This window comes from Netta rufina (genome assembly GCF_964035555.1).
Source record: "Netta rufina genome assembly, chromosome: 2".
NCBI lineage: Eukaryota > Metazoa > Chordata > Aves > Anseriformes > Anatidae > Netta > Netta rufina.
Window position 1 is genome coordinate 158321833 of NC_140124.1, and position 13619 is coordinate 158335451.

General features: G+C 66.5%; 1 protein-coding gene across 1 annotated transcript in view; it reads right to left on the bottom strand.

The window, feature by feature from the left end:
• The window catches only part of VPS28 (VPS28 subunit of ESCRT-I), a gene marked incomplete at its 3' end in the record, with an annotated part of 6776 nt that extends 378 nt beyond the window's left edge, over positions 1-6398 (bottom strand). Inside the window, exons 1-7 of the mRNA XM_084281708.1 lie at positions 6255-6398; positions 6113-6141; positions 5554-5591; positions 3677-3766; positions 2882-2987; positions 1432-1533; positions 1271-1324 (exon numbers count right to left, since the gene is read on the bottom strand). Of these exons, the coding sequence (XP_084137834.1) occupies positions 1271-1324; positions 1432-1533; positions 2882-2987; positions 3677-3766; positions 5554-5591; positions 6113-6141; positions 6255-6291 (456 nt within the window). The 5' untranslated portion in view covers positions 6292-6398. The remainder of the gene's footprint in view (positions 1-1270; positions 1325-1431; positions 1534-2881; positions 2988-3676; positions 3767-5553; positions 5592-6112; positions 6142-6254) is intronic.
• Positions 6399-13619: the final 7221 nt, after the last annotated feature.

The window sequence follows — 13619 nt, forward strand, 5'->3', positions numbered from 1 at the left end:
GACCACCCCAAAACACCAGGGCCACCCTGAAACACCGGGGCCACCCCAAAATATTGGGGCTGTCCTGAAACGCCAAGGCCATCCCAAAATGCTGGGGTCACCCCAAAACACTGGGATCACTGTGGAATGTCCAGGCCACCCCAAAACACCAGGGCTGCCCCAAAATACTAGGGCCACTGTGGACCACGAGGGCCACCCCAAAATGCTGGGGCCATTGCAGAAGACAGTTGGCCACCCCGAAACACTGGGGTGACCCCAAAACACTGGGGCCACTGTGGAATGCCAGGGCCATCCCGAAATGTTGGGGCCACTCCGAAATATTGGGGTCACCCTGAAATGCCAGGGCCACCCCAAAATGCCGGGGCCATTGCGGAACACAGGGGCCACCCCAAAATATTGGGGCCACCCCAAAACACCCAGAGCCACCCCAAAATCCCCGGAGCCACCCCAAAACCCCCGGGGCCACCCCAAAATATTGGGGCCACCCCAAAACACCCAGAGCCACCCCAAAACAGCCGGGGCCACCCCAAAACCCCTGGGGCCACCCCAAAACCCCCGGGGCCACCCCAAAACACCCAGAGCCACCCCAAAACCCCTGGGGCCACCCCAAAACCCCTGGGGCCACCCCAAAACACCCAGAGCCACCCCAAAACCCCCGGGGCCACCCCAAAACACTGGGACCACCCCAAAACACCCAGAGCCACCCCAAAACCCCTGGGGCCACCCCAAAACACTGGGGCCACCCCAAAACCCCCGGGGCCACCCCAAAACACCCAGAGCCACCCCAAAACCCCTGGGGCCACCCCAAAACCCCCGGGGCCACCCCAAAACACCCAGAGCCACCCCAAAACACCCAGAGCCACCCCAAAACCCCTGGGGCCACCCCAAAACACTGGGGCCACCCCAAAACCCCTGGGGCCACCCCAAAACACCCAGAGCCACCCCAAAACCCCCGGGGCCACCCCAAAACACTGGGACCACCCCAAAACACCCAGAGCCACCCCAAAACCCCTGGGGCCACCCCAAAACCCCTGGGGCCACCCCAAAACACTGGGGCCACCCCAAAACCCCCGGGGCCACCCCAAAACACCCAGAGCCACCCCAAAACCCCCGCGGCCACCCCAAAACCCCCGGGGCCACCCCAAAACACCCAGAGCCACCCCAAAACCCCCCGGGGCCACCCCAAAACACTGGGGCCACCCCAAAACACCCAGAGCCACCCCAAAACACCCGGGGCCACCCCAAAACCCCCGGGGCCACCCCTCCCCACCTCATCCATGGCGCGGATCTCCAGGCGCAGCTTGTCCATGACGGTGATGAAGAGCTGCGGGGGGGGGGACGAGAGGAGGGGAGGGGGGCGTTTGGGGGCGGCCCCCACCCCCCCCCGACCCCAAACCCGACCCCAAACCCCGACCCCGACCCCGACCCCACCGAGACGATGTCGGCGATGCAGCGGTTGAGGTTGCCCTTGTCGTCCTTGATGGTGATGGGCCGGTCCTCCTTGATGCGCTCCATGGCCAGGGGGCAGTCCAGCTGGGGGGGGGGGAGGGGGGGGGTGAGCACCCAAGGGTGGGGGGGGGGGGGTCCTGTGGGGGTGGGCACCCAAGGGTGGGCACCCGAAGGTGGGGGTCCCATAGGGAATGGGAAGTCAATGGGCACCCAAGGGTGGGGGTCCTGTGGGGGGTGGGCACCCAAAGGTGGGGGTCATATAGGGAACGGGAACCCAATGGGCACCCAAGGGTGGGGGTCCCATGGGGGTGGGCACCAAGGGTGGGCACCCAAAGGTGGGAGTCACATAGGGAATGGGAATCCAACGGGCACCCAAAGGTGGGGGGTCCCGCAGGGGTGGGCACCCAAGGGTGGGGGTCCTGTAGGGAATGGGAACCCAATGGGCACCCAAAGGTGGGCACCCAAAGGTGGGGGTCCTGCAGGGATGGGCACCCAAGGGTGGGGGGTCCCGTAGGGAACAGGAACCCAAAGGTGGGGGTCTCATAGGGAACAGGAACCCAATGAGCATCCAAAAGTGGGGGTCCCATGGGGGTGGGCACCCAAAGGTGGGGGTCCTGTGGGGGTGGGCACCCGAGGGTGGGGGTCATGTAGGGAATGGGAATCCAATGGGCAACCAAGGGTGGGGGGTCCCATAGGGAATGGGAACTCAATGGGCACCCAAAGGTGGGGGTCCTGTGGGGGTGGGCACCCAAGGGTGGGGGTCCTGTAGGGAATGGGAACCCAATGGGCACCCAAAGGTGGGCACCCAAAGGTGAGGGTCCTGCAGGGATGGGCACCCAAGGGTGGGGGTCCCGTAGGGAACAGGACAGGAATCCAAAGGTGGGGGTCCTATGGGAATGGACACCCAAGGGTGGGGGTCCTGTGGGGGTGGGCACCCAAGGGTGGGGGTCCCATAGGGAACGGGCACCCAAAGGTGGGGGTCCCATAGGAATGGGAATCCAATGGGCACCCAAAAGTGGGGTTCTGTGAGGAAGGGAACCCAAAGGTGGGGGTCCTGTGGGGAACGGGAACCCAATGGGCACCCAAAGGTGGGGGTCTGGAGGGGGTGGGCACCCAAGGGTGGGGGTCCCATAGGGAACAGGAACCCAAAGGTGGGGGTCCCACAGGGATGGGCACCCAAGGGTGGGAGTCTCATAGGGAACGGGCACCCAATGGGCACCCAAAGGTGGGCATCCCATGGGGAAGGGGCACCCAAAGGTGGGGCTCCCATGGGGATGGGCACCCAATGAGCACCCAAACGGGCACCCAATGAGCACGGGGCAGCCGGGGGGGAACCCCAAAGGTTGGATCAGCCCGGGGGGGGGGGAACCAGACCCCGACCCCAACCCTGACCCCGACCCCGACCCTGACCCCGACCCCGACCCCGACGCACGCGGAACTTGCGGCAGAAATCATCGATGGAGCTGATCTCGGAGCCCTGCACCTGCTTCAGGGCCGCTTTGAACTGCACCAGGAGGCGCGAGCACGCGGCCGTGTACCTGGGGAACGGGGGAAATTGGGGGAATTGGGGGGAATTGGGGGGAATTGGGGAAATTGGGGGAAATTGGGGAAATGGGGGGGAATGGGGGGGATGGGGGGGAATTGGGGGGAATTGGGGGGAATTGGGGGGGAATGGGGGGAATGGGGGGAATGGGGGGAATGGGGGGATGGGGGGAATTGGGGGAATGGGGGGGGATGGGGGTAATTGGGGGGGAATTGGGGGGGAATGGGGGGAATGGGGGGGAATTGGGGGAATGGGGGGAATGGGGGGAAATGGGGGCAAACAGGGGAAATGGGGCAAAAGGGGGGGAAATGGGGCAAAGGGGGCCAAAAAGGGAACAAAGGGGGACAAAGGGGGGACAAAGGGGACAAACGGGGGCAATGGGGACAAACGGGGACAAATGGGGACAAACAGGGGACAAATGGGACAATTGGGGGCAAATGGGGGCAAATGGGGACAAATGGGGACAACGGAACAATTGGGACAAACGGGGACAAATGGGGGGCAATGGGGTTAATGGGGACAAATGGGGACAAAAAGGGGCAAATGGGGACAAATGGGGGACAAACGGGGACAATGGGACAAAGGTGGACAATGGTGGACAAACGGGGGCAAATGTGGGGACACGGGGACAAAGGGGGATAAATAGGGGCAAAGGGGGACAGTGGGGACACGGGGGGGCCTCACTCGTTGGGGGACACGCAGTCCTTGATGTAGGCCTTCTCCAGCGCCTGCAGCGTCTTCACCACGGCGAACAGCTCGGCCATGTTGTCGTACCTGCGGGAGGGCCGTGGGGCAGGGCTATGGGGTGTGGGGCAGGGTGTGGGGTGTGGGGCAGGGCTGTGGGTGTGGGGCAGGGCTATGGGGTGTGGGCAGGGCTATGGGGCGTGGGGCAGGGCTATGGGGTGTGGGGCAGGGTGTGGGGCAGGGTTATGGGGTGTGGGGCAGGGCTATGGGGTGTGGGGCAGGGTGTGGGGCAGGGCTATGGGTGTGGGGCAGGGCTATGGGGTGTGGGGCAGGGTGTGGGGCCTGGCCATGGGGCAGGGCTGTGGGGCACACAGTGGGGCTGTGGGGCATGGGACAGGGCCATGGGGCAGGGTTATGGGGCACAGGGCAGAGTATGGGGCAGGGCCATGGGGCACAGAGTGGGGCTGTGGGCACAGGACAGGGCCGTGGGGCAGGGTTATAGGGCACGGGGCAGGGTATGGGGTGTGGGGCAGGGCTGTGGGCCTGGCCATGGGGCACAGGGCAGGGTTATGGGCACAGAGTAGGGCTGTGGGGCACGGGGCAGGGTATGGGGCATGGAGTTGTGGGGCCATGGGGCCTGGCTGTGGGGCACAGGGCATGGCTGTGGGGCAGGGTTATGGGGCACGGGGCAGGTATGGGGCAGGGCCATGGGGCAGGGCTGTGGGGCACACAGTGGGGCTGTGGGACATGGAGCAGGGCCATGGGGCCTGGCCATGGGCAGGGTATGGGGCAGGGCCATGGGGCACAGAGTGGAGCTGTGGGGCACGGGGCAGGGCCGTGGCGCAGGGTTATGGGCATGGGGCAGGTTATGGGGTGTGGGCAGGGCCGGGGGGCACAGAGTGGGGCTGTGGGGCCTGGCCATGGGGCACGGTTATGGGCACAGAGTAGGGCTGTGGGGCACGGGCAGGGTATGGGGCAGAGTTGTGGGGCATGGGGCAGGGCCATAGGGCCTGGCCATGAGGAGTGGGGCAGAGTATGGGGCACAGGGAAGGATATGGGGCACGGAGTGGGGCCAGGCCGTGGGGCACAGGGCAGGGCTGTGGGGCACTGAGTGGGGCCATGGGGCACGGGGCAAGGTATGGGGCAGGGTTGTGGGCATGGGGCAGGGCCATGGGCAGGGCTGTGGGCACAGAGTGGGGCTATGGGGCAGGGTATGGGGCAGGGCCATGGGGTGCAGGACGCAGCAGTGGGGGGCAGATGGGCGCTGCCACGGAGTGGGGGCTGCGGTGGGACGGGGGGGGCCTCGGGGTGGGTGACGGGGTGTTGGGGGGTCCCATGGGGGGTGCCGGGGGGTGTCGTGACGGGTGACAGGGTGCTGTGTCGTGACGGGTGACAGGTGTTGGGGTGTCACCAGGTGTCATGTTGGGTGTTGGGGTGTTGTGACGGGTGTCACAGTGTTGTGGGGTGTCGTGACAGGTGACGGGGTGTCACACTGGGTGTCACGGTGTTGTGATGGGTGATGGAGGTGTCGTGACGGGTGACAGGGTGCTGTGACGGGTGATGGGGTGTCACCAGGTGTCATGTTGGGTGTTGGGGTGCTGTGATGGGTTGTCACGGTGTTGTGGGGTGTCGTGACGGGTGACAGGGTGTCACGGTGTTGTGATGGGTGATGGGGGTGTCATGACGGGTGACGGGGTGTTGTGACAGGTGACAGGGTGTTGTGGGGTGTCGTGACGGGTGACAGGGTGTCATGCTGGGTGTCACGGTGTGGTGACGGGTGACAGGGTGTTGTGTGGTGTTGTGTGGTGTTGTGGGGTGTTGTGGGGTGTTGTGGGGTGTTGTGGGGGTGTTGTGGGGTGTTGTGGTGCCGCGCTCACCTCTCCCTCTCCCGCGCGTTCTTGTAGAGCTTCACCTCCTGCGGGACGCGGCCGGGTCGGGTCCCAATTGGGGGGGGGGTCCCAATGGGGGGGGGTCCCAATGGGGGGGGGTCCCAATGGGGGGGTCCCAACCTGGGGCTCACCCCGGGGGTCCCAACCCAGAGGGTCCCATCCTGGGGGTCCTGTCCTGGGGGGTCCCTTCCCAGGGGTCCCATTGGGCTCACACTGGGGGTCCCAATTTGGGGGGGGGGTCCCAATTTGGGGGGGTCCCAATTTGGGGGGGTCCCACCCCGGGGGTCACATCGTGGGGGGGGTCCCAACCATGGGGTCCAATCTTGGGGGTCCCATCCCTGGGCTCACCCCGGGGGGGTCCCAACTGGGGGGGTCCCATCCCGGGGGTCCCAACTGGGGGGTCCCGACCCAGGGGGGTCCCAACCGGGGGGGGGGTCCCATCCCGGGGGTCCCATGCTGGGGGTCCCACCCGGGGTCCCAACTGGGGGGTCCCAGCCTGGGGGGGGTCCCAATTGGGGGGGTCCCTCCCCGGTGCCCCCCCCCTCACCTCGTACAGCTCCGGCCGAGCCCCGGGACCTGCGGGGGGGGGGGTGGAATTAGGGGGGGGGGGTCACCGTGAGCACCCCCCTGCCCCCCCCATCCCCCCCCCTTCCCCCTCCCCCCACCCCCCCGCCCCCCCCCCCGCTCACCGCCCAGCCCCGGCGGGGCCGCCACGCCGTGGAACATCGCGGGGGGTCCGGGGGGTCCGGGGGGGGTCGGAGGGGTCGGGGGGGTCCGGGGGGGGTCAGGACCGGGCCGGGGCCTCCCCCCGCCGAGCTCCCGGGGCTGCAAAATGGCGGCGGGGGGAGGGGCGGGGGGAGGGGAGAAGGGTGGGGCAGGGGCTATGGGGTGGGGGAGGGGCTATGGGGTGGGGGAGGGGATAAGGGGATGGGGAGGGGCGGGGGAGGGGCTGAGGGGTGGGGGAGGGGCGGGGGAGGGGCTGAGGGGTGGGGGAGGGCTATGGGGTGGGGGAGGGGATAAGGGGATGGGGAGGGGAAGGGGAAGGGGGAGGGGAGGGGACGGGGCTAGGGGGAGTGGGAGGGGCTAAGGGGTGGGAGGGGAGGGGCTGGGGGGCGTGGCTAATGGAGGGGGAGGGGCTAAGGGGTGGGAGAGGGGCTAAGGGGTGGGGAGGGGCTAAGGGGAAGGGGGAGGGGCTAGGGGGAGGTGCTAATGGAGGGGGAGGGGCTAAGGGGAGGGGCTAAGGGGAGGGGGAGGGGCAAAAGGGTTGGGGGAGGGCTCAGGGAAGGGGAGGGGAAGGGGAAGAGGGAGGGGAAGGGGAGGGGCTGGGGGAGGGGCTAAGGGGTGGGGGAGGGGCTAAGTGGAGGGGGAGGGGCTAAGTGGAGTGGGAGGGGCTAAGTGGAGGGGGGGCGGGCTAACGGAGGGGGAGGGGCTAACGGAGGGGGAGGGGCTAAGGGGAAGGGGAAGGGAAGGGAAGGGGAAGGGGGAGGGGAAGGGGAAGGGGAAGGGGGAGGGGAAGGGGAAGGGGGAGGGGGAGGGGAGGGGAGGGGGAGGGGAAGGGGGAGGGGAGGGGAGGGGAGGGGAGGGGAGGGGAGGGGAGGGGAGGGGAGGGAGGGGAGGGGAGGGGAGGGGAGGGGAAGGGGAAGGGGAAGGGAAGGGGGAGGGAGGGGAAGAAAAGAGGGTGGGGAAGGGCAGGAGAGGAGAAGGAAAGGGGAAGGGGAGGGGAAGGGCAGGGAGGGGAGGGGGAAGGGCAGGGAGGGGAGGGGGAAGGGCAGGCCGGACCCCTCAGCACCCCCCCTGCCCCAGCACGGGCCCCGCGGCCACCGAGAGGGGGGGGGAAATGGGGCTGGGGTCTCCGCACCCCAGGGGCGGGGAGGGCGGCGGGGGCACCAGGGGGGGCTTGGGGGGGCTCAGGGGGTCTCGGGGGGGCTCAGGGGGTCTTGGGGGGCTCGGGGGGCTCAGGGGGTCTCGGGGGGTCTCGGGGGGGCTCAGGGGGTCTTGGGGGTCTCGGGGGGGCTCAGGGGGTCTCGGGGAGGCTCAGGGGGGCTCAGGGGGTCTTGGGGGGCTGGGGGGGGCTCAAGGGGGCTCAGGGGGGCTCAGGGATCTCGGGGGGCTCAGGGGGGCTTGGGGGGCTCGGGGGAGCTCGGGGGTCTCGGGGTCTCAGGGGTCTTGGGGGGGCTCAGGGGGTCTCGGGGGTCTTGGGGGGTCTCGGGGGGTCTCGGGGGTCTTGGGGGTCTCGGGGGGTCTTGGGGGTCTCGGGGGGCTCAGGGGGGCTCAGGGGGTCTCGGGGGGTCTTGGGGGGGTCCCGGGGGGCTGGGGGCGCCTCCACGCGGGGCTGAGGCTGTGGGGTGGGGAGGGGCCGGGGTGGGGCCGCGGGCTGTAAAGGGGCGGGGGGGGGGCAAAGATCGCGGCGCGTGGCGGGGCCAAGGGGCGGGCGGAGGGCGAAGGGCCCGCGGGGAGCACGGGGACGGGGCGGGAAGGACCCGAGGGGGCAGGGCGGGCCGACACGTCGTCGGGTTGTCGTGTCATCGCGTGTTGTCACGTCGTCATGTCATCACGTTGTCGTATCGTCACTTTGTCGTGTTATCACGTCGTCATATTGTCATGTTATCACGTCGTCGTATGCGTCACGTTGTTGCGTTGTCATGTTGTCGTGCCATCATGTTGTCATGTCGTCATATCGTCATGTCATCATGTCATGTCGTCATGTTGTCGTGTCATCATGTCGTCATGTCATCATGTCATGTCGTTGTGTTGTCGTGCCATCATGTCGTCATGTCATCACGTTGTCATGTCGTCATATCGTCATGTCATCATGTCACGTCATCATGTTGTCATGTCATCACACCATCCTATCATCATGTCATCGCGTTGTTATGTCATCATGTTGTCTTATCGTCACGTCATCGTATCATCACGTCATGTCATCATATCGTCATGTCATCACGTCGTCATATCGTCACGTTGTCATATCGTCGTGTTGTGGGGTTGTTGTGCCATCATGTCGTCATGTCATTACATCATCATATTGTCATGTTGTTGTGTTGTCGTGCCGTCGTGTTGTCACGTCGTCATGTCATCACGTCATCATGTCAGGTCGTCACGTCATCATGTCATCACGTTGTCATGTCATCATGTTGTCATGTCATCGTATCATCATGTCGTTACGTTGTCATGTCATCATGTTATCATATTGTCATGTCATCATGTCATCACGTTGTCACATCATCGTGTTGTCATGTTCTCACGTCATGTCATCATGTTGTCATATCGTCATGTCCTGACGTCATCATGTCGTTGTGTCGTCATGTCATCACGTTTTCATGTTATCACGTCGTCATATCATCACGTTGTCATGTCCTCACGTCGTGATATTGCCATGTCCTCATGTCGTCACATTGCCATGTTGTCATACCGTCATGTCGTTACGCTGTCATGTCACGTCCTCACGATGCCATGTCATCACGTCGTCATATCGTCATGTCCTTACATCATCACATCATGTCATCATGTCATCATATCATCGTGTCATCACGCTGTCGTGTCATCATGTCATCACGTTGTTGTATCGTCATGTCAAGGAGAAGGAGATGGAGAAGAGAAGGAGGAGGAGGAGGAGGAGGAGGAGGAGGAGGCAGAGCACAAGGATACGGAGAGTGGCTGCAGTGCCTTGGGGGGTCTCACGAGAGCAGAGCCGGGGTACAAACACCATATATATGGTATAGTGCGTATATATATACATATATGGTGTATATGTATATGGTGTGTATATATATATGGTGTATATATATATGGTGTATATATATATATGGTGTGTATACATATATATGGTGTATATATATATATATGGCGTATATATATATATGGCGTATATATGTATATGGTGGGGTAGAGTAGGGTAGGGTAGAGTAGAGTGGAGTAGAGCAAAGAGTAGAGTTGAGTAGAGTTGGGTAGAGTCGAGTGGAGTGGAGTCGAGTCGCGTTCGAATCCTCCAGGAGGACCCAGTACACCCAGGGCTCTCCCCAGTACACCCAGGGCTCTCCCCAGTACGCCCAGGGCTCTCCCCAGTACACCCAGGTGCTCTCCAATATATGCCCAGCCTCTCCCCAGTCCACCCAGGCCTCTTCCCAGTACACCCAGTGCTCCCCCCAGTACACCCAGAGCTCTCCCCAGTCCACCCAGGCCTCTCCCCAGTACACCCAGGGCTCCGCCCAGTACACCCAGGGCTGTTCCCAGTACACCCAGCACTCTCCCAGTACAACCAGTACTCTCCCAGTACACCCTGGCTCTCCCCAGTACACCCAGTGCTCTCCCCAGTACACCCAGGGCTGTTCCCAGTACACCCAGAGCTCCCCAATATACACCCAGTGCTCTCCCCAGTACTCCCAGTGCTCTCCCCAGTACTCCCAGTGCTCTCCCCAGTACGCCCAGGGCTCTCCAATATATGCCCAGGGCTCTCCCCAGTACACCCAGGGCTCTCCCCAGTACACCCAGTGCTCTCCAATATATGCCCAGGCCTCTCCCCAGTCCACCCAGGGCTCTCCCCAGTACACCCAGGCTCTCCCCAGTACACCCAGTGCTCTCCAATATATGCCCAGGCCTCTCTCCAGTACACCCAGTACTCTCCCCAGTACACCCAGGGCTCTTCCCAGTACACCCAGTGCTCTCCCCAGTACACCCAGGGCTCCGCCCAGTACACCCAGGGCTGTTCCCAGTACACCAGCACTCTCCCCAGTATACCCAGGGCTCTCCCCAGTTCACCCAGTACTCCCCAATATACACCCAGCACTCTCCCCAGTACACCCAGGGCTCTTCCCAGTACACCCAGTGCTCCCCAATATATGCCCAGTGCTCTCCCCAGTAAACCCAAGCCTCTCCCCAGTACACCCAGGGCTCTTCCCAGTACACCCAGTGCTCCCAATATATGCCCAGTGCTCTCCCCAGTAAACCCAAGCCTCTCCCCAGTACACCCAGTGCTCTCCCCAGTACTCCAGGGCCCTCCCCAGTACACCAGGCCTCTCCCCAGTACACCCAGTGCTCTCCAATATATGCCCAGGCCTCTCCCCAGTCCACCCAGGCCTCTTCCCAGTACACCCAGTGCTCCCCCCAGTCCACCCAGTGCTCTCCCCAGTACACCCAGTGCTCCCCCCCAGTCCACCCAGTGCTCTCCCCCAGTACACCCAGAGCTCTCCCAGTACACCCAGGGCTTGCACGGGGTCGGGGTCGGGGTCAGGTTTGGGGTCAGGTTTGGGGTCAGGGTCAGGTTTGGGGTCGGTGTCGTGGTCGGGTTTGGGGTCGGGGTCAGGTTTGGGGTCGGGGTCTCCCCGCGGTGCGGCCGCCGTTTGCCGCGCTCCTGCCCGGGCACCCATTGTCCCCGCAGGGCCCCAGAACAAAGCCCCGGGGACGCGGTGGCCCCGGTGGCCCCAGGAGCGTGGCCACCCCAGCGTTGGGTGGGGGGCGGGGGCATGGGCTACGTACAGCCAGGGGTTTTGGGGCGGAAATCGGGGATTTGGAGCCAAGGCGCAGCGTCCCAGCCCCCCCCCGGAGGGGAAATCCCCAAATTCCCCGATTTTTCCTCTTTTTCCTCATTTCTCCCGCGGGACTGGTGCAGCCGCATTCCTCCTCCCCACCCTGCCTCAGTTTCCCTGACCCCCGCAGCCACCTCCCGGGGTTTTCCCCGCGGCCGCTTCCCTTCCTGGTGCCACCCGGCGCCACCCGGTGCCACCCAGCACCCAAGGGTGGGGGGACGGGGACCCAAAAGCCACCTCGCCCCGACCCAGGTGGGACTCGAACCCACAGTCCCCAGCTCCGGAGGCTGATGCCTTGTCCATTAGGCCACTGGGCCCCCATGGGTGCGGCGGCTCCACGATGGCACCCATGGGTGCCCCCGGTGCCCCCGGCGCCCTTTGGCTTCGGGGAAGAGTCCATGGCCACGGGGCACGCGTGTGCGCGCACGCCCCGCGCACGTGGACGGGGGGGTGGCGTCCAAAATCCTCGGGCACCGGAGGGGACGGGAAGGGACGAGGGGGACCCCGGCACCCCATAGAGGGGACACCCCCATTGGGGAGACACCCCCATAGAGGGACACCCGGGGAGGGGACACCCCATAGAGGGGACACCCCGGGGAGGGGACGCCCCATAGAGGGGACACCCCGGAGAGGGGACACCCCGGAGAGGGGACACCCTGGAGAGGGACACCCCTGGAGAGGGGACACCCCCCATAGAGGGGGACACCCCCATTGAGGGGGACACCCCTGGAGAGGGGACACCCCCATTGAGGGGGACACCCCCGGGGAGGGGACACCCCGGTGAGGGGACACCCTGGAGAGGGTCACCCCAGAGAGGGGACACCCCCGGAGAGGGGAGACCCCGGAGAGGGGACACCCCGGTGAGGGGACACCCTGGGGAGGGGACACCCTGGTGAGGGGACACCGGCGCCTTCGGGACGCGCCGTGGCTGGGTTCGGATGTGCCATGAGCGGGGTCCCCGTGGCACCAAACCACACCGGCCCCCCCGTGCAGTGCCACCCTCCACGTGGGTGCCCGTCCCCGCGGCCACCCGAGGTTGGCGGCCACCTTTTGGCCCCGTAGGGCACATCCAGGGGGAACGTCCCCGCAGGGCACAACCGGGAAATGTCCCCACGGGGCCGGCCGGGCCGGCTCGGCCACCCTGAGTCACCGGGCCCCCCGCTGCGCCGCGGGCGCTGGCGTCACCCCGGCGGCACGGGGCTGAGTCACTTCCTACAGCAACGGGGCCGGGAACGGGGCCGGGAACGGGGCCACCCGTTGGGACACCCCGCTGGGGACGCGCCACCACCACCACCCCCTTGCACCCTCCTGCCCCCTCCCCGTGCCGAGGACAGCGCGCTCCTGCAGGTGACCGCGGGCGCCCTGGGGCACGGGGAGGAGGGGCCGGGCACCCATGGGTGCCCCCGGTGCCGTGCGGTGCCCCCGGCACGTGCGGGTAGAGCCGGCACCGAGGCGCGACGCCGGCACTCAGCCACGACGCCGGCACCCGTGCCGTATCCCCAACGCCAACGGGGGCCACCGGGCACCCCCGGGGGCACGCGGGGCACCCACGGGTGGGATGGACGCGGGTAGCGGGGGGGGGTGCGCAGCGCCCTGGCACCCATGGGGGAGGCCGGGGCGGCCGGGAGCGAGGTGGGGGCACAGGCCTGGGTGCGGGCGCGGGCGCCTGAGGAATGGTTAACCCGGGGCAATCTCTGGCCGAGCCAATCACCGCCAAGGCCCCGGCAGCTTTTACAGCCCCAGCGTTTTCGGCGGCGTTTCGGCGGCGCACGGCGGCACCGCAGCCCACCGGCAAGTCCCGCTCGCCCCCAGGGTCCCGCCATGGCCACGGCGTTGACGCCGCCACCACCGGTGCTCCCACTGCTGGTTCTGCTGGCTCTACCGGTGCCGCCCGCTTGGGGGGCTTCCACCGGGACCCCCCCGGGCGGCGGCGAGGCGCTGGAGGGCCCTGGGGGCTCTGCTGTCGTCGGGCACCGGGTCCCTGCCCCGTGGAGCCGTGGAGTCCCTCGTGGGCACCGCCGTGGCTCGTGCGCACTGCGGTGCCGGGCCGTGCGGAAAGGTAAGCGCCGCGCCGCCGGGCCGTGTGGAAAGGTGGGGAGGGTGCCACGGGTCAAATTCCGGCACCGCACGGCACGGCACGGCACGGCACGGCACGGGGGGGGTGGCGGCGTGGCGCCCTGCAGCACCCGCCCGTGGGGCTCGGCACCCGAAGGCTCCGGCCGCCCCGTGGCCACCCCACGCCGAACCCCGTCCGTCCCCTGTGCGCCCCCGTTATGGGTGCCACGGGTATCGGGGTGCTGTGGGTGCAGGGGTCCCGCTGCCCGCACCCCGGGGTGCGTGGAGGGGGGGGGTGGGGGGGTGCAGCCGTGCCAAGTGGTGCCGTGCGGTGCCGTGCCACGCGGTGCCGTGCCCTGTGCAGCGTGTGCACCGCGGTGCCGGGTGCCACCGGCACACCCCACGGCCAAAGCCGCGTGTGGGGCACGTGGGGGTGCAGCGTGCGAAGCCCCACGCGCCCCACAAACCCCCCCA